The sequence below is a fragment of the Dermacentor albipictus genome, chromosome 5 (genome assembly GCF_038994185.2).
Source record: "Dermacentor albipictus isolate Rhodes 1998 colony chromosome 5, USDA_Dalb.pri_finalv2, whole genome shotgun sequence".
Classification (NCBI taxonomy): domain Eukaryota; kingdom Metazoa; phylum Arthropoda; class Arachnida; order Ixodida; family Ixodidae; genus Dermacentor; species Dermacentor albipictus.
In genome coordinates this window covers 102,834,327-102,859,750 of record NC_091825.1, presented here as the reverse complement: position 1 = coordinate 102,859,750, position 25,424 = coordinate 102,834,327, and the positions used below count along the sequence as shown (strand labels likewise).

The following is a 25,424-nucleotide window of genomic DNA, read 5'->3' as shown; positions in this document are numbered from 1 at the left end:
AAGCGAGCAACCGCGTATCACTTAAATCCTTTTTTTCTTTTTTGCAGAGAATAAGTTATCTCTATTGTCCCGGCGTTCATTTGACTAAATACAGTCACGTAACATTTGAGCTTACAACATGGATTAGCAGCTGCTGCTGTATCAATTTGAGGAAAGAGGAGGGGATGGCAGAGAGAGAGAGAAAGGAAAGCGGAAAGTGTGGGGGTGCGTGCCCTCGTTCCCCCGCCTTCCGTGTGTGCCGGTCTGGTCCACGTCGTCATCGTCGTGTCATAGCCATCGGTGCGGCATTGGTCGTGCTGCCCGAGACCGTGCAGCCAAGTCTAGACTAGAAGTTCCTGGTCTTGCACGGCAGAGCAGTCTGTGAACGCCGTGCGCATGCGCAGGTACATCTCCGCCGCCCAGGACCTGGTGATGTACTCCCGGGGCAAGCTCAAGGAACGGAGCTGGCGGACAGTTGACAACCGGGCAGCCACCATTGACGACATCAGCGTGTTCGTGATTCCACTGCGGGGCTATCAGGAGGAGCACCATGCCTGGGTGGCTGCCACGCGCCAACAGCAGGAGGCACAGCTGTCGCCGGCACAGCCACAGCAGCCGCCGGCACAGCCACAGCCACAAGCACAGCTGCAACCACCACCCCGGACGTCATCCTCACCACAGTTGTCACCACCGCCATTGCAACCGCAACCGCCAGCTGACGTCTCCTAGGCTTTATTCCTTCTTGTGATCGCGTGTGTGTTTGTGTCATATCTTCTGCTCCCTCTCTCAACTTCGTGCTTGCTAGACACTCCCCCAACTGGCGCCATCTGTGTGCGCCTCTGGAAGAAGAAACAGGGGCCCTCCACGGACCTCAAGGCACTTGCACTTTCCTCCGGCCCGTCAATGGATCTGGGCCACGCCGCCGCCGCGGCTGTAGCTGCTGATGCTGCACCACCGCCGCCGATGATGCCCTGCGAAAGCACACGGATGTGTCAGTCACTCCACGGGCAGCACATCGGGTGGCTTCTTTTATCATATTCTTTTTTTTTTCCCCTTGATTTCCTTGGGACCGTGCTCTGGACTTCCAGGACTCACTGGTAATGAAAAGACGTGGATGAAGAGACTTCTTCATTTTTTTATTATTCTTTTTTTTTTGCCTGTAAAGAGTATGTGAGTTATGTCTAACACGAGCGTCTTTCCATGACCTGCAGACAAGCCCAGTTTCTCGCGCTTGCTAAGCATCCCTGCAACCATTCCAGGGGAGTAGATAGAAATTGCACAAGAGGAAAACGGGTTGGGTGCTCGTGCACGCGTTATACGTGTACGGCGTAAGCAAGCGGGCGTGATGTGTGTGTGTGAAGGCCTGCATGTGCAGGCTTTACTATAATTCTTTATTTTATTTTTTCAAAGTGGACGGCTGGAATAAAGCAAGTGCTTGGGACACCACACTGCATTTGTTTTTCTTTTCTTGTCATGCACTGCTTTGTGAATATAAAACTGCAAGGTTCAGTGCTAGAAAATGAGACACAGCTGTAGAGGGCAGGGGGGGTGGCAGCACACACTAACAGCTGACCCAATGCGTCATGAGGTAATGAATGTCCTGTTGTTCTCCTATCACGCTACTTGATTTGAAGGTTAAATTACCGCTATTAATTAGTAAGATGTTAGATATGGCCGTACCTCATACGTACATATGTACATGCTACTGCTGAGTGGGTGAAGAATGCTAATCGCCCAAAAATGTCTTCGTCAAAGCTAGCTAGACCTTTGGGGGAAAGGCGCCCGTTAGTCACTGTCTTCGTTTTACGAGTGACAGCTGGTATGTCAAAGGCGCTTAATTTTGTGTTTCATTGAAAATGTCACTGTGCCAATGTTAAGCGTCACATTTCACTTGCTACCTGCCAGCCAACTGTGCTGCAATATCGTGTTCATGCAACCATTTTGTGCATGGCTAAGACAAAACAGTGCCTAACTGGGACATCTAAAAGACAAATGCGAAGTTCTGGAACTCAATTTGTTCACTGTCTAATTGCTCGAACATTACTGAGTTATGAAATTCGTGGGTAGAGGGAATGCAAATTTCGGAAGATGTATAAATATAGGTTCGTTAGAATAATCGCGCCGGCATAATCGCTGCATGAAAGGTAATCTTCAGTATTACTACCCATCGTGGTGTAGCGTAGTGGCTATGGCGTTGCGCTGCTGAGCTGGAGGTCGCAGGTGCGATGCCAGCCGCTGCGGCCACATACTGATGGGAGTGGTATGTGAAAACGCGCACACCAATCAGCAGGCCGCCATTTGCCTCGGGGCCTAGCATGTTATATATTGAATTACCTATATATCGAAATTTTTTGTGATCCCCTTCTGATTCGAGTTATCTAGGTTCGACTGTACATTTAAATCATTCACACGGTGAAAATTAATCCAGAGTTTCCCACTCTTGGTTTTGCCGTGTGACTCTCCAGAATTGAATTTCAACATAATCATGGTGATGTTTGCTTAATTTATGTTGCTTATGCAAGGTATTGACTTACGCATCGTCATTGGTGTGTGAAGACTGAGCAGGAAATAGAGGTGCAGGGTCCCAGCCAGCTGGTAAATGATTGCCAAGGCACGTCCTGTGGACGTGCAATCGAATGTTGCTTTCCTAAGCCATGTGCAGCCATGCTGATTGGAGGAGAAAATGACTAAATATGCCTCGTGTAAAAAAATAATCTTGACGTGACAGTACCGGGCCATGCCACAACATTAGGGGCCTTTGAAGGCCCAGTTAGTGTGTGTGTGTGCGGGCATGTATAAGAAGATAAAGGGTCAAACAAGTGTTGATGCTAAAGAAGACAAAGTCAACGTGCATGGTGGTTCAAATGATTTAATGTTCAATATAACTATTCTGTCTCATTTTAATCTTCATTATTCACTCATGTGGTATCTTATTTGCATCATATTTCATGCATAAAGATGTCAACCTTGTCTTCCTTAGCATCAACCTTTGGTTGACCTTCACATTTTAACCAAGAGGCCAGGTGGGATGATCCTGGAGATAATGCAGTCTAAGGTACTATGTTAAGTATCGACTCAACATCACCTACTCTGTGACTATTCTCGCTTTGTGTGTTGTCGAGGCTCACATTATGATACCTCTTGCGATTTGCTGCAATGCTCTGGATGCACACAAGGGTATTCTTTTCTGGAAGTGGTTACAAGATACGTAGATATGCCAACCTGTGTGAAGTTGGATAGAAAGACCCTGTTTTCAACACGCTTAAGGATGCTGGTTCATTCCACGGCTAACACCCTTGCCCTAGAGGCTATAGAAATTTTGCTGTGATAGCAATAAGCCCTAATTGAAAACTATTCTGACCACCTGGTCCGCACTGAGATTTCTGACACAAGAGTTTGAGAGTGATAGATGCTAAGTTTATTTCGTGCAGTTTTCATGTCGTCTGTTGCAGCTGTTAAGATGTTTGCTCGCCACAAAAATTGCAAGAAAGAAAGGGAAACTTCAGTTGACCCCACCTCAGGAGCTCCTATCTAAATACTAGATGGTAACGGTGAAATCGTTTTTCTCGACAATCACTGAACCGTATTTGATGAGCTTGGCTATATCTAAAAGAAGTTATAATATGATGACTGTAGAAGCAGACTTTTTGCTTAGGCCGCCGATTTTTAAAATAAAAATTGTTGAATTATGCAAACTCAGAAAAACGAGTTTACAACTCTATAGCTCAGCATTGGGAAGCGATATTACAATTCTGTAAACTGCCCCTAATAATACATTTAAAGCAGACAAAATTGGTATACACCCCTCTGAAATGCCACCAATTTGCAAGTAAGACTTTTGCGAAACCCTTGTAAACATATTGTAACAAATTTACGTAAGCTTTGAATTCATATGTCAAATTTGTCGGCTTTCGATATTCTAATGGATGCAGTTTTGGCAACTCCAGAATACATTACTTGTGCTGGCAACACTCCAAACGAACAAAGATGGCTACGACATCCAGGTTCATGGCGGCTGCTTTGCTTGGCACTGCGCTCACGCGTTTCTCGTTCATGGCGTCGAATCGAGGTGTTTCGTCAAAACCAAAAGGGTCCTTGCTGCCGATTACTTTATTTTGATTGGTCTCAAGGATTGCAGCGACCATACCGCGAAAATAGTTGCACTGTGTGTGCCAACGTCCAGCCTGCCCAGCGAACTGCATTAGGCTTTTTTTTTTTTTAAGGCAGCCTTTCAAGCAAGCCGGAGGTTTCAATAAGGGGGTTGTTTGTGTGTAGTGGGCTTCTGAAAGGCGTAAGCACTTGTTCAAGGTTGCTCCACTGATACAGGTACTATACTCGACTGTTTTCGACCTTCATAGGCAACTCCGCACTGTGACTTGTGTTGTAGTATGGCAAGTATAGCATCTCACAATATACAGGCTGTCTTGCTTTCAGAAGCTAAATATGGATATTCTGTACTGCGGCTAAAAAAGTGTAATGTTACTTGGTATGTATCTTGGTATAAAAACAAATGAGAGTTCCCTTTGTGAGTCGGGACCGCACCTTTCTCTTTGTAGTTAGCTGACAGATGTGATAAGGTTGTCTGTGTCCGATGACTGGTGCTTGTTCGTGCTTGCAGTACACAGTGTTTGAGGTAGGACTCGGGCTTGCGAACACAGCAGACACCCGCTGCCCATAGAAATTCTCAAATCATAGTGAAATGCGAGAAGTGAATAACAATCAATCGGACGAAGTTGTTTCTTCCAACGGGCCTTCAAAATTTAGTGAAGGTTAGGTTACTCAAAGTCACTTGTACTAGTGTAAATGCATGACTTGGGAACAAACTGAACCAGTTCTGTAATAAACTGACTAATCAGCGCATTGAATGAGAAAACATATCTTCTACCTGCCCCACTAAACTAAAGTATGCTATGAAAATTATATGTCACCTCATGGCACAACATGTGTCATGATCAACTTCAGACCTTTTGAGGCAGTTTTCATTCCTGCTGTCGTGCCTGCAAACGAAAGTACATTAACAAGATTATTCCTTCTGCTTAAAGCATTAGTAAAACTCATGCTGGGGCAGAAAACTATAAACAAACAAAACCAAATGAAGCTTAAATGTACATCACTATAATTTATTAAAGCGCCTGCCTAAACAAATCACACGCCGCAATTTAAAATGCTGGCAAGATATTGAAAGCAATGTTAGGCTCGCCAGGAAGGAAAGTCCAGAGTGAAGCGTTTCGAACAAACCAGTATAGCATCAGTCGTCACCTTTTCTCAATGCGCAGTTTCTTACCCAAGTCGCCCTCCAATACCCTTCGTCTGCTTCTTTTGCAAAAAGATGAAATCATGCATTGCTGTCTTTCCATCGCGATGAGACACATAATGGTACACTGCAAGTCCTTCGACATCCCTATTTCTCCATTTTCAGGCTTGGATTTGAGAACTGTGAGGCATTCAGCGCATGCCGTGATAGGAGGCCCTCTTTCACTTCAAGCTTGAACCCGGATCGGCTGTTTCTCAGCATCACCACAAGGGGGCAAGCATTTAGTTGGAGTCGCCATTACAGAACTGCGATGTCTGTTTACGGTGCAGAGTTACAGATTTGTAAACCTCGTGCTTCTATTATTTTTAACTACTTATTCTCTACAATTTTTGTCCAAAAAAGATTTCAGTCCCCGAATCAAAATTCTTCTTGCTATAATTGCAACAAATTTCATTCAGATTGGTCCAGCGGTTCTCTCAAAAGCATTTCTGTGATTATATGTATTTGATTAAGGCAATCGCAGTTGGCCCCGAACTAAAGCTTCCTCTTAACACCCTTTATACACCCATTAGTTAAAATATATAGTGTACAGAGATGGAAACGAGCCTGCAAGAGGTTGATGTTAATGTCGGCATGATACGCTGTGCAAGCCACCGTTCTCTCCTCTATTTTCATCAAACGCCATCTAGTGGTGGCCACTACGGGACAGTCAGGTCTTTTTGCTTCCTTTTGTCCACATAGTCTGTCAGCGCTGTAATATTCCAGTGAGAACACTCGTCTATTCAGATATGGAGACCTTGCAAGAACACTCACTGACCGGTAGGGGCGTAACGATGTCGGCGGTGACGCTTGTAGCATCTCTGCTGTCGACTGTGGCCACTCGTTGGGTGGGCTCCACTCGAACCGCGTTCGCCTGCCTTAAGAGAAAATGACATTCACAGCTTTAGCTGCCTGCCTTGGCGAACCACAGCGTATGTATTGTGTGTATACCACTGGCACACTTTAGTTACACATTTGATGTAATTAGACATGATGCGCAAAGTGTGCCTTTCCATAACCCCTTCTCTTCTCCAATGTACGACGTGCGTAACTTCACCACACTTAAAGGGACACAACTGGTTAGAATCTGTATGAGACGTTAATGGAAATGAAATGTCCATTATTTGTAGAGACAGAATCCAGCTTGTTGTTCACCATTCAAGTAGGAATTATAATTTTAAATTGGCAAAGGAAGTTTCAAAAAACTGAGTGGCGCGACCTGGCTGCGAAGTCTTGGTACTTCGGATGTAGTATGTGAGATTACTGTACGTAAGTTGACTGTTATTAAACAGTTTTAGTATAGCGTATGCTATACCACTGCATACGCTATAAAATAGCGGGTCATCACTGCGCATGCGCAGAACGCTAAAGGACACATAGCATATAGCGTACGCACGCTATTTCTCAGATTTATCGCTAGCGTCTTTGTGTGGTTTGAGGAGTTTGCGTGAAACATGGTGGCAATCCCGGCTGCCCACTTCGATTTGAATTTGGCATTGCTTTTGTAAAATGCACTTAGATCCGAAGATCTCACCGGCCAACTAAAACTGTAAAAAATGTGTGCTGTTTAGCGTATGTTACACTATAGCATATAGTGTTCGCTAAACCAAAACTGTCTGTTAAGCACAGCGAAATATTGCTTATCATTGCAGGTCATATTTTATTAGGCTTTAGCGCTTGATTCTACACATATTACGAAGTAAAAAAAAAATCGCCAATGTTTACAATACTACCTAATGCGAATTTGAGTGCAGCTGTTTAGGTGTTATGAATTCGCAATACATTGTGGCAAATTGATTCACAATGACAGGGTCCTCTAGGCGGCGTTGAGCCTCTGCTTGGGCAGCTTGTTTAGCAGCAGCGGCAGGCAAAGCATTTCCACTGATTGCATCACTCATTGTTCAGAAAAAAAGCGTGAACACGGGAACGCCTGCAGCGTATTCTTTAGCGGCACAGGCAAAGCAGCGCATACGCAGTGGGTTCGAAGCCAACGCCAGTGCTTTGTCCATATATGGTATCGGAGGACGCGCTCGCCGCATGCCTGGTCACTGCCATTGAGCATGTCTCTTGCAGCACTCCAGTTTTCTGCTCACCCTTCTGCCATATTCTCCTCCACGTTCCTCCTCGTGATTCCATTGCACCCTCCTTCTCCTCTTTCCTCCTCCCGCTTAATTTCCTTGTTATCGCCGTCTTTCATCCTCCGTTGCGCTCTGCGTTTGCTCTTTCATCCTTCGCTATGCTGGTTCGTTCGGTAACGAGAAATGCCGATGCTCAACACAGGAACAGGCACCTCAGAGCTGCACTCTAAAAGTGCACGCTAATGATAGTCAAGCGACGCTGCCTTTGTGGTAATGAGTGGAGAGGGAAAGCAAGAGTTGTTCAGTGCATCCGGTGCACATGAGGGCTGTTGTACACGCGCGAATTCGCGGTTTAGTAACCCAAGTTCTGTGGTCTCCGTGGGATAAAAAAAAATGTCATCGACGAATTGTGCCATGAATGGGTGCCAGCATTGTAAAATTGACAGTCACTTAAGTATCATTATGTGATTTGAATGCGAGAGCATTATGACTTCTCTAATTGGTTACGTCCATGGTACATGATGTCATACACTGTCACGTGTCCTTCACAACTCTACCTTAATCCACCTTGATCTAATTTGTAGAAACCTTAATCCACATTATTCTACCTTGCTCTAATTTGTACGTACCTTAATCCACTTTAATCCACCTTGCTCTAATTTGTACCAACCTTAATCCACTTTACTCCACCTTAAGTTCTCACTTTCACTTCACTCTAATTCCCCTTAATTCACTTTATATTTCACATTACTTACCCATAATTACTACTGATTAAAGTTATACCATTTACTATCTTCTTTATGACTACTGACGTTGTACAAGACAATAATGATGTCATGGACGATGGTGATCGTTGGTACTGTTTGTTACTATTTGGTACTATTTGGTCAGGCCGGATTTTCTGCCTTATGGGACATATAATGACTGCACATTAATAATAGCACAACTGGCATATCCTACCACTTGACTTGGATTTTAAAAAATGCACCTGGCACATGCAGCCAGCGAAAGCATTTCCTTCAAGATCAGCTTGTGTTACTTGGAGGGAGCCATCACTGGGACGTAGATTAGATTCGGACACCACCTATTATTGTACAAATAATTCAACGCTTCAGAGAACAGGAACCGCAGGAACATCGGTTTGATAAACAAAATATAACTTTCTTACAGCCAGAGCCGCACTTGTTGTCTGCTTCCCACCAATGCCGGCATATAATCACGATCACGCTCACCTATCACTGTTTCGAGCACATTTATTGAGCACAACTACATCATCAATGCAGATTGGAAAATTCTGATAGAAATTGTTCGACTGTGCTTTACTGTTTACAACTACGTAACTGTATGACTGGACATTTAAACCACTAAGCTCTCCATTGCACTAAATAAATGGGTACAGAGTGCGGACTTGGCAGTCTGTGCAAAGACCCCTCAGTTGTCGGATCTCAAAATCCAGTGCGAATATGCAAAAACTTTCTCAATATTTTGGTCACAGCTCTGCACTTATGCTCAACATTTGCCATAAAAGTTATGCCACTTGATATGGCGACAACTGATCATTCGTCATTGCAGCTAAGGATATTTAGTATAAACTCCTTGGTTGCAGGCTCGCGGTGTTTAAAATGGCGGCACAAGGGAGTAACAGTCAACAAGGTGGCGTTCACTCTGTGCAGCAGTTGCAGGCACTTACCGTGCTGGCGTCGTCGTTGCGTGGGTGCAGGGCTGTCAAACGAATCCCAGTCGCTGCAAATGGCAGTGTAATATTTCAGAAACAGTTGGACATAATCTACACGAACTACACCATCAGCGCTGGGTAGGGTTTGAAAAAAGTGACGAGTTAGCGAACCGTTCGCAGCACGTGTATGTCGAACAGCGGATTTCAAGGCCTGTTTCTGGCCGAAGTCGTATAAGCACGTACTACGACCTATGACAAAGCAGTAAGCCATAGAATGTTCTTTTGAATAATGCCTGTCTGCTTATCCCAGCGCAATTGTCGTGCTGCGAATGGCCGCTCTGTGACAGGATTGAGACATATTCAAAATTTTGGAAGGCAGCACAGAAAGAAACAAAACAAAACGAATTATGCAGTTCAAACAGATGTATATACTGGAACTTGCGTTTTAGTCTTTCCTTTCCTTAGCCTGAACCAACAACTTACATAGGTACACAAATAAAGGTAAGACGCGCCCTGCCCCCTCTCTATCTGCCCCTTTTTCAACTTATTTTGATCACGCAAGTCCACCCCCCGGTGCTAATCTGGACCCACTCTTGGCTCCAGCCCTCTGCTAAACCTAGCCTGCCTCTCTTTTTCTGAGGCCGCTTGCCTGTAGACTTGTAGTGCGTACGTTGCTGCAGCCCCTTCAGAGTAAAACATCGTTTAAGGGCATGCTGAAAGTAGTACTGAAAGCTGGGGGCGAGTTAGTGAGTGTTCATGGTAAAACTAGTTTGCATAAAGAACGAAGGACACGGCTAGCTTACAAACAGGCACAGTTCTTTGGGCGCGCTTGTTTTGCCATGAATGCCGATAGTAATTAAACATCCCGAATACGCACACAGCTAGATACTATCAAAGAGTGCCGTTTCCTTGAGGTGAGGTGGCACACAGCAGGCAGTACGTGGTCATTCATTGCCAATGTATATTGGCTACGCATTGACGCATCTTTAGAAGGTGAGGTTATACTGTGCAGTGCTCACGTATGTAAACATGTCCATGTGCGACCAAGACAGAGATGTCATGGATAAAAAGAAGAGAAGTGAATGTAGAACGGCTGCTGGTTTTGGATGGGTGATGCAGGCCTGTATAGATTTAACGCTGAGTTTTGGATGGGTAATGCAGGCCTGTATAGATTGAATGCTGAGTTAGTTCCCCCCTCCACCCCGGTTTCCTCGTGCATTTCTTCGGGGGAGAACGTTTCAGAAGTGCAAGTCACGCGACTGCGAACGCAGCTACGGGCATTACGGCAGAAAACGAGGTAGAACGACCAGTGGCGTAGCTAGGTCGTCTGGCACCCGGGGCCGATAGCTCTTCTGTCACCTCACCCCCCCCCGCCGGGTGTAGTCGAGGAAGGCGAGGATATCGACAATTTTCGGGTGTCTTCAGACGTATATGACACGCCCCCCTAATGGCTCCGTGCACCCGGGACCCACGGCCCCCCGGCCCTCCCCGTTGCTACGCCACTGAGAACGACGCTCTTCGATAGCAGAAACCAGAGAATATGGCGATGGCGAAGCGTAGGAACGTTGAAGGCAATGACGGTACGACCATGTGGGAGTATAATGTGCGCACGCATTGTAGTCCGCGTGCGCGAGTGCGTATATGCGACCCTGTCTATCGCTCGATCTCCACGCGTGTGCGCGACGTGCGTACCTCTGCACGAGCAGCTCGACCTCGTCGCCCGTGGTGTGCGTGTCCATGATGCGCTGCACCTGCTCGTACGTCTTTCCCGTGAGGGGCACTCCGTTCCACTCGAGCACTCGGTCCCCCTCGCTCAGCTGTCCCAGCGTGTCGGGCCGGCTGACGCGGGCCACGTAGGCGCCCAGCTGGCCGTTGCTCATGCGCTTGCCGCCCACCACGCGCACGCCCAGGCCTCCACGGCGAGGGTCGCGCGTCAGCAGCACGCGCCGGGCGCCGCCCCGGCCGCCGCCGCCGCCCACCATGTCGGGCTCGGGCTCCTGCAACGAGCATCCGCACAAACTCAGTGGTCTGCACTTTAATGAATGAATGAATGAATGAATGAAGGAAGGAAGGAAGGAAGGAAGGAAGGAAGGAAGGAAGGAAGGAAGGAAGGAAGGAAGGAAGGAAGTGAAATGAAAACAAGAAAGGGAAATGAAAGAAGGAAGGATGGAATTAATTATTCATACAAGGTGCGGACGTTACAAGAATCTGGCTGCACGATTTCTCCAATTACCTGATGAAACCTGGTGGGAAAATGACAGCTCGTAAATTGAAAAGAAAAGAAACACAAAACGTGGATATTTATAACTATGACTAATATGTCTGCTGCTGTCACCGTCTGACGAACTTGGAAAGGGCCTAGTTAGAACACGATCATTCTGTGATCAATTTTCAGGCGAAGCTGGCCTAATGAGACGCAAGGATGTGCACAAGTGCATTCACTCGCCCTAAGAAAGGCCTAGCCAGTGTACATGCTGCAGTGAATTAAGCAGATTGCTGAAATAATTGAATTGAATGACGTAAGAATGTAATTAAATACAGAAAAAGATGTGTATGTCATTATGTCAACTGTTCTACAAAAATACTAGTTTTTCAGGATTGTGGGCTCTACGCGGAGTTTAGCGTAATACCTGACATGCGCTTGAATGAAGGATTGGTAGTAAAGAAAAGTGTAAAGAAAAGCGGGGGGGGGAGGAGGGGGGAGCAAAGACTAAACTAGGCAAGCTGTTGAAGTTGGAGCTTCTCAGCTACTCTCCTGAACAGTGACTGGAAAGCCATAATGACCAGACTTCTCCTATCATGGTGGACACCAACACCGGCGTCGAATACTGTGAACAATAACACCTAGCCCAACCGGCGCATGCTAGATGAGGACCGCCAAAAGTGTGGGTATTCGTTTAGGCGCGGTGCCCACACATCTCGGCGGTGAAAGCCAATTTCTGTGGCGCTGGAATGCGGCGATGTTTTCAGATCAGCGGCAGTTTGGAATGCCGCTCTCGTACGAGCAGCCGTCAGTATCGATCGCGTCCGGCCAGAATAACCGCAGCAAGGAAAAACCCAACAGAAAAATAATGTATTCCGTTCTCTCTCTCTCTTTCCGCGGCTCGCCTTTCCGGCCCAGGAAACGGCCTGCTGAGCGCTGTAATAAACTTGCCAGCGGGTCTTTAACGTCAGTGCATTTCGCTGCTATTGCCTTTCGTCAAAGCGGAAACCAAAGTTTCGACCTAACCAGTCGGGTCGCTCTCGATTTTTTCGCTACGCTCTGCGGCCGCTTACAAGACACCGGTGAACTGGTTCGAGCGATCGGCAGCCCAACGGACCGCGAACAAATTTACCAGTTGTACATGCAGTCCGCACGGTCGGAGACTTTAATCTGCACATAGCTCCAATTGACATGTCCCTCGCCACAATTTGGGGGAAAAAAAACATGGCGTAGTGTTGCCGCGGTCACTAGTCGGGAAGCTCATCTTCCACGGCTTTCTCAAGTAGATTAAAGGACCTGACTTTTTTAACACGTGCCATTGAACCAAGTCTAGCTATACGCCCTGCCTGTACACAACAGGAGTAGTAAGATAGGCAGGTAAGATATTACACGCTCTGCGCGTAAACGCTAGCTTCTCCATTATAATTGTCTTTGTGTGGCGAAACCCATTTTAGGAATCAAATATTTATACACGCAATGCACGCAATGTGCATCAAATCTGGCTTCCCTGTTATAATGGTCTTATTGTGGGGAAGCCCGCTTCTGAAAGCAAGGGATCATTCACGCAGCGTGCGCGAAAGCTGTCTTCTTTACAGTGTATGTATTTGTCTGGCGAAGCCCTACTTTGCGATTCAGTGTCCGTGCGCACAGCGTGCATCAACACCAGCTTCTCCCCTATTGGTATCTTATTGTGACGAAGGCCGCGTCTGAAAGTAAAAGTTCGTACGCGCGCCCTGCGCGATAGTTTTCCTCACCGTGTGTATCTTTGTGTGGAATCAAATGGTGATTCGAATAGCATACTTGGCATACTAAGACCAGTTTTCTTTCCGGCTGTCAAGCTAGCCACATTTCCCACCAAAAATGAGGGCCGTTCGCGTGGGCACGCACCACTGAGTATGTAGCGCTCTTTGAATGAGCCTCTTTGATGTCAACTTGGGTCACTGTCTGTCACTGAGTGCGCGCGGACTCCACTGCGGCGTTGCCAGAAGGCGCAGCGCGTCCAGAGTGAAGAGCGCGAGAAGAGACCGGCACGCCTCATACGTGACGCGCTTCGGCTATTCGCACATTTTGATAGCAATTGCAGTTGAGTTCCGTCCAAATTTTTAGTGCCAGCAACTTGCAGCAAAGCTGGCTTCTCCACAATATTTATCTTATTGTAGTGAAGCCCGCTTCTGGATTTAGCTGTTTGTGCACGCAGCGTGTTAAAGCTTGCTCCTGTAGTAAAGCTTCTTCCTGGGCGAGTTCGTCGATATACATTCAAGCCATTGTAGCGCAAATAAACACAGGCAAAAAAGCGGAGGGGACACCAGGAACGCTTACTCACAACTGGTTTATTGGGTCGCCCCAGAGAAACAGGAAGGAAGAATCTATTATTTCCTGTTATTTCTGGGGCGACCTAATAAACCAGTTCTGAGTTAGTACCCGCGTCGTCCTGTCCTCTTCTTTGTCCGTGTTTACTTGCGCTACAACGACTTCTTGCTTCTGTAGTGCGTTATTATGATAAAGACCGCTTCTGGGAATTCTATGCACGCAGCATGCATCAGATTTGGGTTGTACATTTGTAGGGAGAAGCGTCTCTCTGGAAACCCTTCGTTCTGTGGGCACGCGTCGTCAGCGCGGGTTTAACGCTCACGACACAACATAAGGTGCATACTCCTGGTGCCAGTCATTGCAGCATCTGTAGCGGGAGCAATTATGAGACGCATTAGCTTATCAAAGATTTTAAAGCTGGACGAAAGCGCGTAATACCGGTGTCACAAGGCCATTTTCGATTACGATCGAGCTCCATCTGGATCGAAATTCTGGACCGCGATTGGCTCCCTCCCGCAGATTCAGCCAAGAAGCCAACCGCGACCGAGAAATTCGATCCGGATCGGGCTAGATCGCGATCAAAAGTGCACCGTGTGGCACCCGTATAGATGATGGAGCGATCAAGTGGGTTGTCACAGGCAGGGTTAACTTTGCAGCAAGATTGGGGGTTGGGGGGCGACATTGGTCCACTCGCATGACGCGTGCGATTAATGTAGCGCCACTAAGTTACCGCAAATAAATACCGTGCGTCTCCCAGAAACTGAGAGAAGTTGCGTGACGAGTACCTCGTTATAAGCTTTGGTCTATTTGAAGGTATTCCACAGGGCCACATTGAAAACCACACTTGGTGCAATTTGCGTCACAGAACGTCATCTTTAGACGCAAAGTCGCGCACTTCGATGTCTTTTCCGTTCACAAGGTATGTCTGACAGAGAGGAGACGAAGATCAGCCAGTTCTAGGAACCGGAACGCCGAACCCGACTGCTCGCTATCGCTACTCCGAGTGCTCGGCGCCCCTGTTCTCCCAGTGGGCACCAATATCGTAGGTCACCTGAGGCATCATGTGGTGCAGGCGCCGCCGGCGGGGCATGTCCGTCAGCAGCGGCATGGCGGGCGGTTCCTCGTCCTCCTCCTCCGACGAGATGGGCGAGTCCGGGAAGGTGGACGCGATGAGCGCCATGCTGCGGTCCTCGGCGCTGGCGCCGCATTGCATCAGGCCCCCGCCTCCCATGAGGCCCACCCCCGCGCTGCCGACCATGCCGGCAGGCGGGTGCATGAGCCCCATCGAGTCGTTGGTCATGGGGCCCGGGGAGGTGGCGGGCCAGCGGCGCCTCTCTTGGCGTAGCACCTGGTCGATGGCCTCGAGCACGCTGCCGCCCGTGCTGGTGGCGTTGCTGACGACGCTCAGCTCGGGCGACACTCCGGTATCGCCTGCGGCGTAAACGCATTCACGCACGTGCGTGCGAGTATAGTTGTACGCGCGTGTGCATGACGCGACTTGAGAGACGGCAGAGCAGGACGTGCTACGTTCTGGACACTGTTAAATTCAGCCACATTGTCGAGTTATGTAATGACGACATTTTAAGCCGACCAGAGAGGCAGCCCCATGGACAAATAAGAGCTGACAAGATGGTGAATTGAACAATGTGGCGAAGTTTGGCAAAGTCTAAACTAGCACCCCAGGTGCAAAAAAGAAAGAAAGAAAGAGAGAAAGAAAGAAAGAAAGAAAGACAGAAAGAAAGAAAGAAAGAAAGAAAGAAAGAAAGAAAGAAAGAAAGAAAGAAAGAAAGAAAGAAAGAAAGAAAGAAAGAAAAAAGTTTGGTGATTTCTGTGGAATACTGCGAGGCGGATAATTTTCCTCGAATTCCTTTTCTTTCTTTTCTTTTTTTTTTGTCAGGCGTGATTGGCTTTAGAGCTGTGCAAAACCAGAGCGAGTGTTTCTGATGGTGTACCGCTGCCGCATCTGGTTGTTGTGGTTGTGGTTGGGAGTTGCCTTCACGAAAGCTTATTCAACAGTAATTGGAATGGCTGACAGTCCTGCATGTGATGTCTGCGAGGAGAACACTGACCACCTATTGTGCCACTGTCATCAGTTTGAAGCCCAAAGGCAACCTATGTCCAACGCATTCAGGAAGCTAGACGATCGTCTTCTGAGTGAACAGACAATACTAGAACGCCGTCCCCACCGATTACCGGCTCAGAATGCAATGAATGCACTTTTGTGCTTTTTGAGAACGTCTGGCTTGTGTGAGCGCCTTTGACTCTGTAGTGCTGTCCATGCACGTCTCTCTACCCCTATCTCTATCTTTCTCTCCCTTCTTTCTATTGCGCTTCTCCCTTCCCACAGCGTAGAGTAGCCAACCGGACTCTTGACTGGTTAACATCCCTGCCTTCCTTTTATTCTCTCCCTCTCTTAATTCCTGGACATATACAGTATCCCGTCATGAAAGACATCATTACTCTCTCGCTTTACGCAAGCCAGAGAGGCAAATATAATCGCATGCTTTTAATTCCCCCCCCACACACACACACCTCCGGAACTTTAAAAAAAAGCAGGCCCTCGGAAGCCATGAGCCATCCTCCTCATCAAAAAGAAAGAGAGAAAAGAAAAATATATATATTTATCCATTCATTCAAGGAACCTGTATTCGTTTTCTTTGTAGCAATGTGCTACGGTAAAGCTGATGACAAATTTATATTTCATATGGAGAGAATACTCTGCCGTGTAGCCGAAGAAAGAAGCCACCGGCATAAATAAAGCAAAATAAACCACCGGATTGCGGAAGAATATAGGCGTGCGGTTAGAGAAAAAACGTACCTACGCAGACCTATCTTCTTCCCGCATTTCAGTGCTTTGCATTTGCAGTTACATCATGAACTTCGACCTACTCGTCCAAAAGCTATCCTGAAGGAGTCACTCCTCAAAAGCTTCCCACTGGAAGTCGAGCAAGCGTGAATTTTTAAAATTTATTTATTTATATTTTGCTTAATATTGCACATATGTATAGACCTTGCAGCTGGCGATGAACACCGGTGTGAGTTTGATAATTTATACCTACTGTATATGGTACAGCGGGCTCTCTCAAGTGTGACCGTTCCTGCTCGGATGGACAAACGCATATACTGCCGAGCTACGTCTCTCTGAACGTCGCGCGCGAGGCTAAATTTAGCTCCGATTGCGTAATGCGTGCCGCAGCGACGGTGCCATCTGCGCTCGCAACACGTGTACGGTCCGAGCATTCGCCTCTGTCCTCTGCACGACGATGCCAAAGTGAGGTGTGTGGGTAGTTTTGCTGCAAGGATATAAGCGGTAATGCTATAACATGTTTTCGCTACCTCGGTTTCAACAAGAGACCCCACCCCGTTTGAGCCTTTTTAAAACGTTCCACGTCAAAAAATAATAATATTATTAAAATAAAAGAAAAGGAAAAGAAAAAGAAAGAAAGGATAAGAAAAGAAGGAGGAAAGAGAACAGGAGATATACAACTTGCCCTTCAAACGTAGCTTTTTCGCAGCAACAATATTTATGCAGGACAGCCAATTTGATAGGCGGGTACGTTTACGTTCTATATTGATAACCGGTGAAGAGCCACAGCGATATAAAATAAGTCCTTTTCAGTGGTGCTCTAAGAAGGGGATATTTACGCATTTTAGGTTGTCCAACAAATTCATCGCTACCACTATAACGTTCGTAAAAAAAAAAAGTGAGTGCTCACAAATGTCTGAGAGCGCTTTAGTAGTTATTTACTAATTACACGTGATTGTTCGGCAACGGGCAACCCTTCTTATTTATTTCTATTGTAACCAACTAGTGAGACGGTACGAGATGTGATCCCTGCACGCCCGCATTGCTTTAGTGCAGAGTACAAAGCAATCTCGTGCGGAACACAGGAATGCTGCGGACACAGAGAAAGACGTCAAGAGAGAGAGAGGGAGAGAGAGAGAGAAAGGCAAAGGAAAGACAGGGAGGTTAACCAGAGATTATCTCCGGTTGGCTACCCTGTACTGGGGGAGGGGCAAGGGTATGCAATAGGTGAGAAAGAAAGAAGGATAAAAAAAGGAAAAATAAAAGACGTCAAGCTCCCGCTTGTACTGCACGGCTGCACGTGCCTTGTGTAGGAATCACGCTGCTACCTGTCCTTATTCCTTCGTTGAAAAGTTTTCTTTGTTGCGAATTTAGGCATTGTAGACTCCGGCGAGTGATGGTATGTGAATGAATAAATAAATAAATAAATAAATAAATAAATAAATAAATAAATAAATAAATAAATAAATAAAAAGTACCGAATGTTGTCTAAATCGCTACGCTACTGGTCCAGATATAGGCCTCCCTGATCGCTCCTGCCCACGGTAGAATGACAAACTAAAAGAAAAGGAAAACAACAAGTGAAAAAAATTTTGTTGCGCCGAAAATTCACTGTATGGCTGGAAGTTGGCTATGGTTAACTCAAAATTACAATGAAACCGTTCGTCAAGCTCTAGTTATATAGCTGGCTGTCACTCCCCAACCACAGTACTGGCATTCAAAGCCTGAACTGTACGCATGCATTCTAACTCGGGAGAGTTAACGCTTCCTTCTCTGACCATTCGGGTAGTTTCATCCCGTGCTTCGGCACCGGATGCGTGTCTCGTCGTGAACTGACGTTTCCTGCGTAAGAAAACTTTACTGATATGGGCCTGTCGGCTTCCCTGCGCGGCCATAAATAAGGCGGGAGAACAGCGCGTTGACTGTGTAAGCAAAACAAAACTCGGCTTCCCTACAGCGCCCTCATAAAAAATAAAATAATGGTGATGAAGTAAGAGTCGTCGCGTCTACGCTCTTTGTATTGCGATAGTTCCGTCTGGAATGTTTATTCGCTTCCTGTGATGGTCAACACAGATTATCCGCGAGGAGCCGTTCATTTACACAGACGGCGCACTGTGAGTGAATTGCGAGACTAGGGAATTGGGGAAAACATAGAAGAGGCCCCGAAATATTTAGCACATACACTTGCGATCCCCGACTTGACGATATAAAGATTCTGGATAGGATTTCTTCTTTTTCTTTTTTTCATATCAACGAGTGGGAGCGATCCGTCCCATCAACGTGTGCAACAGAGAGGAGTACTTTCTTGGCGCGTACGTCTAGTCATCGTTCCGAAAGCCCTGTTCCGCGCATGTGGTTTTTGTTTCTTGTGGATCCTGCATATTTAAACGGCCCGTGCCGGTGAATAAACAGTGCGACTTTAGCACTTGTTCTTTGAACCCGCCCCGTGTGATATGTCTTGCGCTATACCTTCTATCGACAAGTATGTCTAGCATGCTAGACTGTGAAAATGCTTTACTAATTAGCTGAGCTTTAATGTAAAGGAGCGAGAGTGCGAGGTTCTGCAGCTTACAAGTGAGATTGCGTCGTGCGGCAGGTTTAGGCGGTCCACGTGGTTCAACTAAGTAACGACGAGAGTTCATCGTATATATGCCGAGTTCACTTGGCTGCGACATCGATCACTAGGAGCTATGCATACTCCGTCTTATTAATTCCGTGCAGTGACACGAACGCTAGGGCTCGCGTCAGCCAATCGGCAGCAAAAGCCAGCTGCGCGTTCCAGATAGCGGGCGATGGTGGGGAGGGGGAGGAGCACTGCGCATGCGCTAAGAGCATGTTGAGCGGTGTCCCTCTCACTCGTTCGCCGGCTCCCGCATTCCCCAGAACAATATGGCGGTCACCCAACAAGCGTTGCAAAATTCTGGCGTGTTTGTTTTCAGTGCACAATTCATTGCGCCGTGGTAGCCGGAAACGACGCAGCGGATTGCTTAACGCACTGGGCCCTGCCTCTCACGCATCACTGGCCATTTCAAAAGGCACAGACCTCACGAAGCAACTCGTGGCTCTTCGCATTGTCTTCCCCCACCCTTTGTTCGTTAAAGGGACGACACTAAAGCAAAACAATAAATTAGTTTAGCATAATAAAGCTTTGTATGAGAACTCTGCGGGCAGACATTTGAAAATAATAGTTTGATTATTAGATGAGAAAATGAAGGTCGAAGCATCAGTATTTGAATTTCGCGCCGAAACCCCAACGCCGGTACGTCAGTGTGACGTCAGGGATCCCAAAGTATGTCTTCGCATTTGGGCCGCGTTGGCTGAGTAAACGTTCCCGAAACTTGCCATGTTTAATACCTGGTTCCTTTAGGACACAATGCAGTCAGTCTGTACCGCTATATAGTTAAGTAGGCCCTAAAAGATGCCATCAAATTCCATGACGTCACAGCGACCAGGTGCGGGAACTCCAAGGAGGCGTCGCCACCCGTCTTTCGTTCTTGCGCTTTTTCTGGCTTTCCAAGCGTCTTATCGTGATAAGAGTGGTGTTGTTGGCGTCGTGAAAAGGTAATATACTGTTAGAGGAGAAATCATTTTCCTCTTTAGTGTCCCTTTATAAGGAAGACATCTCACGAAAGGGGTAACGTACTGGCGCAAAATACGTGAAGAATGGTGGAAGAGAGACGGGACACAGTGCTCCAGCTATCTTCGCGCATTTTTCACGAAGATACGTTGCACGTCGCGAAAGAAAACCGCCTTCCTCTGCCGTCGTCGCATAGAGTATGTACAAGCATCAGCTTAGCTGCACAAGATTCGGTGCTAATGTTTACAACTCGTTTTTCTATCGCATTCTTTTTATGCGAAGCATATTACGAGAGCTCAACCCAGCTCCTCAGGCGCGGCGGTGTCGCCTTGAAACTACGTGACACCGTGACGTCACGACAGAGGAGAAGTGGCTTTGGCTCAACTCTTGCAAGACGGGCTGGGTGGGAATCGAACCAGGGTCTCCGGAGTGTGGGACGGAGACGCTACCACTGAGCCACGAGTACGATGCTTCAAAGCGGTACAAAAGCGCCTCTAGTGAATGCGGTGTTGCCTTAGAAACGAGCTGTTTCTAAGGCGTGCGTCTCTTGCTCAGGCGCACATTTCGTTGCCGCGCCGAACGCTGCTTTGCTCGACGCTCACCGCGTCCAATGCGGGGCGCGTAGTCGCTGCCCTGTAGCCCATTGTCTTACACCCCTTGGCGGGTCGACGGGAACGCTGTCGCGTTCCACTCTTGAAGGCGAAGCAGTAATGCATGAGTTGTTTCTTCGTCTAGCCGAACCAAATATAGCCAAGCAACAGCAGTTCACCAGACTAAACAGTGGTTCAACAACTAAAATAAAGGCTAGTATGCTTCGCATCCTGGGCTTAACCTTACCTAAGCCACAGCCATTTTTTTTTACCATTGCGTCATATTGTACATGATACATAGATTTTGGTTAGTAGTCCTTCTCGCTGCTGCAAATGTAAAATGTATTTCTTCTAAACTGTCGCGATTAATTCGTTATGTACCTTGAAGCTGTTATTATGTTTCTACAAGCTTGCTACATGTTTGTGTATGTGGAGTCATGTACGTGTTCAGCTGCTATTTGTGGGGGCATGGGGCTTTGTAAGGCTACTGATCTCAAAAGCTTTTTCCGCCGTTCTCCAGCATCGCGATGCCGACGAAATGCATCGGCGTTTCAGTTACTTTTCCGACGATAACGCTGTTTTATGCATTGAAGCTCAAAAGTAACTGCAACACTAATGCACTTCGTCGGACGCTTTGAAAATTAATGTCTCTAAACTGGTGCAGTCCTGAAAATTAATTCCAGTAGATACGCCTTTCGAACTCACTAGGTACAATTCGTAGATGAAAATATATGCCGTACAATAATTAATGAACGCTAATTACTGTAATTATGTTACTAATTCAATTAAGTATTTTTGATTTCTCGTAGAAGTAATGGCCGCCTCATCAAATAGTTTAGATCAAGGGTTAGAATTGTACTATCTGCCACAGGCATTTTTGAAAAAATCTGGTGCAGTTAAGGAAACACCATGCGTGTCAGTGTATATATATATATATATATATATATATATATATATATATATATATATATATATATATATATATATATGCATGCTTTTTTTCGCATGCAGAGGATTCTTCAGCGAGTGTGAACGATTACTGTACAGCCTGTAAAGTTTGTCGACCTAAGCAGCGTAGCCTGCTCCACTACGCAAGTGCTCGTGTTTTATATCACTATGTCCGCGGGGTGAAAATTTATCGTTTGCAGTGGACGTTTCAAAACATTCGTAAAGTTTTCGAAAAATATTCGCATTTCGATTATTCGATTCGATGACCGAATCGAATAAGACATTATTCGATTCGTTATTCGAAAGTTTCGAATATCCGCACATCCCTAGAAAATGTTAAAACAATTATTTTCCATGGACCATGTTCTTTGCCTCCTTAAACGCTCTCTATCGAATACTCTGTCCTGGCTTTCTGCATGGGAGGTCAAACGGCCAAACGAACGCTGTACAGGTGCCCGAGATGGGATGACGGGTTTCCAGAGGTGCACATCAGCCACCTGTAGAACTCGCAGAGCAAGCCAGTGCTGACATCCTATTGCGTTTTCTGTTAACGAAGGCAGCTGGCCAGAAAGCGTCAGCTTTCAGTTACAATCGTCACGTCGCGAAAGCGATTGACGCTTTGCAAAGCAAATATCGCGTCGGTCCGAGAAGCGCGGATGACTCACCTTGGCGCAACCGTGCCAGCTTGTAAAGCTCGGCGTGCAGCCGGGCGTTCTCCTCGATCTGCTGTCTCCGCTTGGCAATCTCGGCCTTGATGGACGCCTTGCGCTGCTCGCAGGTGTCTTCTTCGTCCTCGGAGCCGTACGGCGATGGATGCCACGAGCGCGGTTTGCGACCCTTGTCGCCGCGCCGCCGCGTCCGCCACGGGTCAGGCCTGCGCGATAGACAGGGTGAGTGTGCGGGGCACGTGCGAAACACGGACGGCGTTGTGCGCCGCCGCCACTGGGTCGTCCCTCACCCGGAGGCGGTGGCGGCGGATCGCCGCGGTTCCGGGGCAGCGGTCCAGGACTGGTCGGCGGCTCGGCGCCGCCCCGACCAGCCGAGCAGCGCGGCCAGGTCGCCCTCAGAACGCATGTCTCGATCGCGCAACTCCAGGAGGCGCCGCCGCTCGTCGGTCACGCTGCGCAGCTCCTCGCGTAGCTGCTGCTTGAGCGAGTTCATGTACGAGGGAAGACGGCTGCCTACAGTGCCGACGTTGCCCATGGTGCCAACAGACCCCATCGTGCCCCCAGTCCCCATCGTTCCAACACTTCCCATCGTGCCCACGTTCGTCATCGTGCCTACGCTCCCCATAGCGCCCACAGTTCCCATAGTGCCTGCGCTCCCCATTGTGCCCAGTGTGCTGATCGGGCCCGTCGAACCCAGCGTGCCGATGGAGCCCATAGAGCCGGTGCCAACGGAACCCAGGGTCCCGAAATTTCCGAAAGTACCGAAAGTACCGGTTGTGCTGGCCGTGCTCATCGTGTTTACCAAGCCGGCCGTGCCGATCACACTGCTGACGCTGCTCATCCCGCTGACTGCGCCGGAGGAAGCAGCCAAGCCGCCGTCGACAGAGCAGGCCCGGGGAGGTGGTTGCGGCCTGTTGGGCCGCTCCGGTGCCGACAGCACGCGTGCGCGGTCCTTGGCGCGGCGCGCAGGCACGGGCTCCTGGTCGCGTGGCAGAGGTGGTAGTCGCCGGCGCACCTTGGCGTCCGGCTCGCTGCTGGCGGGTGACTCGGCCGGCTCGGGAGTCACCGACGGGCTGCTCGCCGGCGGGGCTGCCGACAGGCACCGCGGCGCCGGCACGGGAGGGGACGGCTCGGGCAGCTGGCGGCGCGGCGTGCGCGGCGGCGATGCCAGACTGAGCGCCTTGTTGAAGTCGGCCAGCATGCCCGAAATCGTGCCGCTCGTGGCACGCGGCATGCGACGCTCCTCGTGGAACTGCTCCATCAGCTCCTGCTCGGCTGCCTCCAACGAAGGCGACACGTCCAGTATGGGCGACAGATCGCTCACCGGCGACCAGTCGGCGCGACCCGGCAGCGGCACTGTGCGCGGGATGCCGCCTCCGCCGCTGTTGGCCAACTTGTCCTCGGCGGCCGCGTCCGCCTCCATGGACTCTGCGTTCGCTTCGCTGCTGGACGCGGCGACCGCGGGCAGCTCCTCCTCGTCGCTCTCTTCCTCGTCGGCCGACTGCGTTGGCAGCGGCTGAGGCGGCGGCCGTGAGGCGAGCGCCTGCAGCCTGCGCTGCTGCTCCTGTTGCATGCGCTCGAGCCGACGCTCTTGCTCCGCCTGGCTGAGCTCGGCCTGGCGCTGCTCCTCCTGTTCTCGCTTGTGCTGCTCCATCTGCTCGCGCTGTATCCGCCGCCGCTCGGCCTCCTGCTCGTCCTCCGCGGTCGGCGCCGGCTGCTGCTCTGTCGGCACCGTGGCCGTTCCTGGGACAGCTCCCTGCTGCGCAGCTGCCGCAGACTGGGCGTCGGCATGTTGCGCAGCTGCTCGCTGCTGTTGCAACTGCTGCTGCATTTGTTGTTGCATTTGTTGTTGCATTTGTTGAATTTGTTGTTGCATTTGTTGTTGTTGCTGCTGCTGTTGTGGTTGCTGCTGCTGTTGCTGCTGTTGGTGCTGTTGGTGCTGCTGTTGCTGCTGCTGCACCACGTTGGTCTGCTGCATGGTTTGACGCTGCTGCGTGGCAGAGGACTGCAAAGAGGCACGTTGTTGCACGGGAGAAGAAGGAGGCTGCTGCTCGGCGTGCTGCGTCGTGGCACGCTGTATCACGGTAGTGGTGGGCTGTGTGGGTGTTCCAAACTGCGTTGTTGCCGCGCCGTACTGCGACGAGGTAAGCTGCGGCGTTGTAAACTGCTGCACGGCAGGCTGCGTGGCCACCGGTTGCGTTGCGGCAGGCTGCTGCGTGGCGGCAGGTTGCGTAGCGGCAGGTTGCATAGTTGCGGCGGCGAACTGCTGCTGCTGGTACTGCGGCTGTTGGTACTGCGGCTGCTGGTACTGCTGCTGCTGGTACTGTTGCTGGTGGTTCTGCGGCTGCTGGTACTGCTGCTGGTGGTTCTGCTGCTGCTGGTACTGCTGCTGGTGGTTCTGCTGCTGCTGGTTCTGCTGCCCGGTGGCGGACTGCTGCAGGGATCCGGCACGCTGCACGCCGAACGTGGCGCGCTGTTGCGCGGGCTGCTGCGGGGCCGCCGCGGGATGCTGCTGCGGCTGCATCCCGCCGGCGGCCCGCTGGATCTGCTGCTGTTGCGTAGCCGCCAAAGGCGGCGCCTTGGACATCGGGGCCGGCTGCCGGAAGCCATCCTGGCGTCGAGCCTCTTGCGACTGGCGGAACTTGGACTGGCACTCCATGCACACCCATGGCCTCTGCGACCGGCGGGCGGGGGCGGGGCAGGTCGCGGCGTGAGCGGCGCGGCGCGCGCGGTCGCCGCGGCGGAGACGCGCGCATCCTCACCTTGCCGTCGGGCTGGGGCAACGCCGAGCCGCAGCGCGCGCACGCCGCGCGGCCGCAGTCCACGCATCGGCCGGAAAGCTCCAGGTCCGAGCCACCGCACAGGGGACATCGCTCCCTGCGCACCCAGAGAAGCGCGGTCTCGCGCCCGGTCTCGCCGCAGTGGCTGCAGCGAGCGCTTACCGCTGCGGCGGCGGCGGCGGCGGCGCCGGCTCCTCCAGGTCCTGGGCGCGGGCCATCACCGACAGTATCTTGGCCCGCTCGGCCTCGGACAGGCTGCTCAGGTCGAGGTCGGGCGGCGCGGCGGGGCCTCCGCGGGGCCCCGCCGCGGCTGCCGCCCGGCCCGGCGGCAGCTCGGCGCTCGCCTCGTTTCCCATGCCCAAGATGGCCGCCGCGAGGCCTGCGCGGCCGTCGCCACTGCCGCGGGCACAGGGCGCAGGCGCCGGTCGAAGCGCCGCGCTCCGCCGCAAGCCCTCCAGGAGGCGCGACGACAGCGGGGCTCTCCGTCGGGTAGACGCCTGGCGGAACCAGACGGTAA

The 25,424-nt window shown here is 49.6% G+C and overlaps 2 protein-coding genes across 2 annotated transcripts in view; one reads left to right on the top strand and one right to left on the bottom strand.

The window, feature by feature from the left end:
• LOC135905942 (protein phosphatase 1H) overlaps positions 1-1,427 on the top strand; it is a 29,744-nt gene extending 28,317 nt beyond the window's left edge. Inside the window, exon 9 of the mRNA XM_065437085.2 lies at positions 384-1,427. Within this exon, the coding sequence (XP_065293157.1) occupies positions 384-708 (325 nt within the window). The 3' untranslated portion in view covers positions 709-1,427. The remainder of the gene's footprint in view (positions 1-383) is intronic.
• On the bottom strand, positions 813-25,263 carry LOC135905959 (uncharacterized). Its single transcript, XM_065437103.1, has 11 exons — positions 25,070-25,263; positions 24,890-25,004; positions 22,418-24,801; positions 22,125-22,333; positions 14,590-14,969; positions 10,718-11,022; positions 9,041-9,093; positions 6,051-6,150; positions 4,908-4,976; positions 2,514-2,597; positions 813-950 (listed from the first exon to the last, which is right to left on the bottom strand). The coding sequence occupies exons 1-11, from the start codon at positions 25,261-25,263 to the stop codon at positions 851-853; spliced, it is 3,993 nt and encodes a 1,330-aa protein (XP_065293175.1). The 3' UTR covers positions 813-850.
• Between the last annotated feature and the right edge of the window lie 161 nt (positions 25,264-25,424).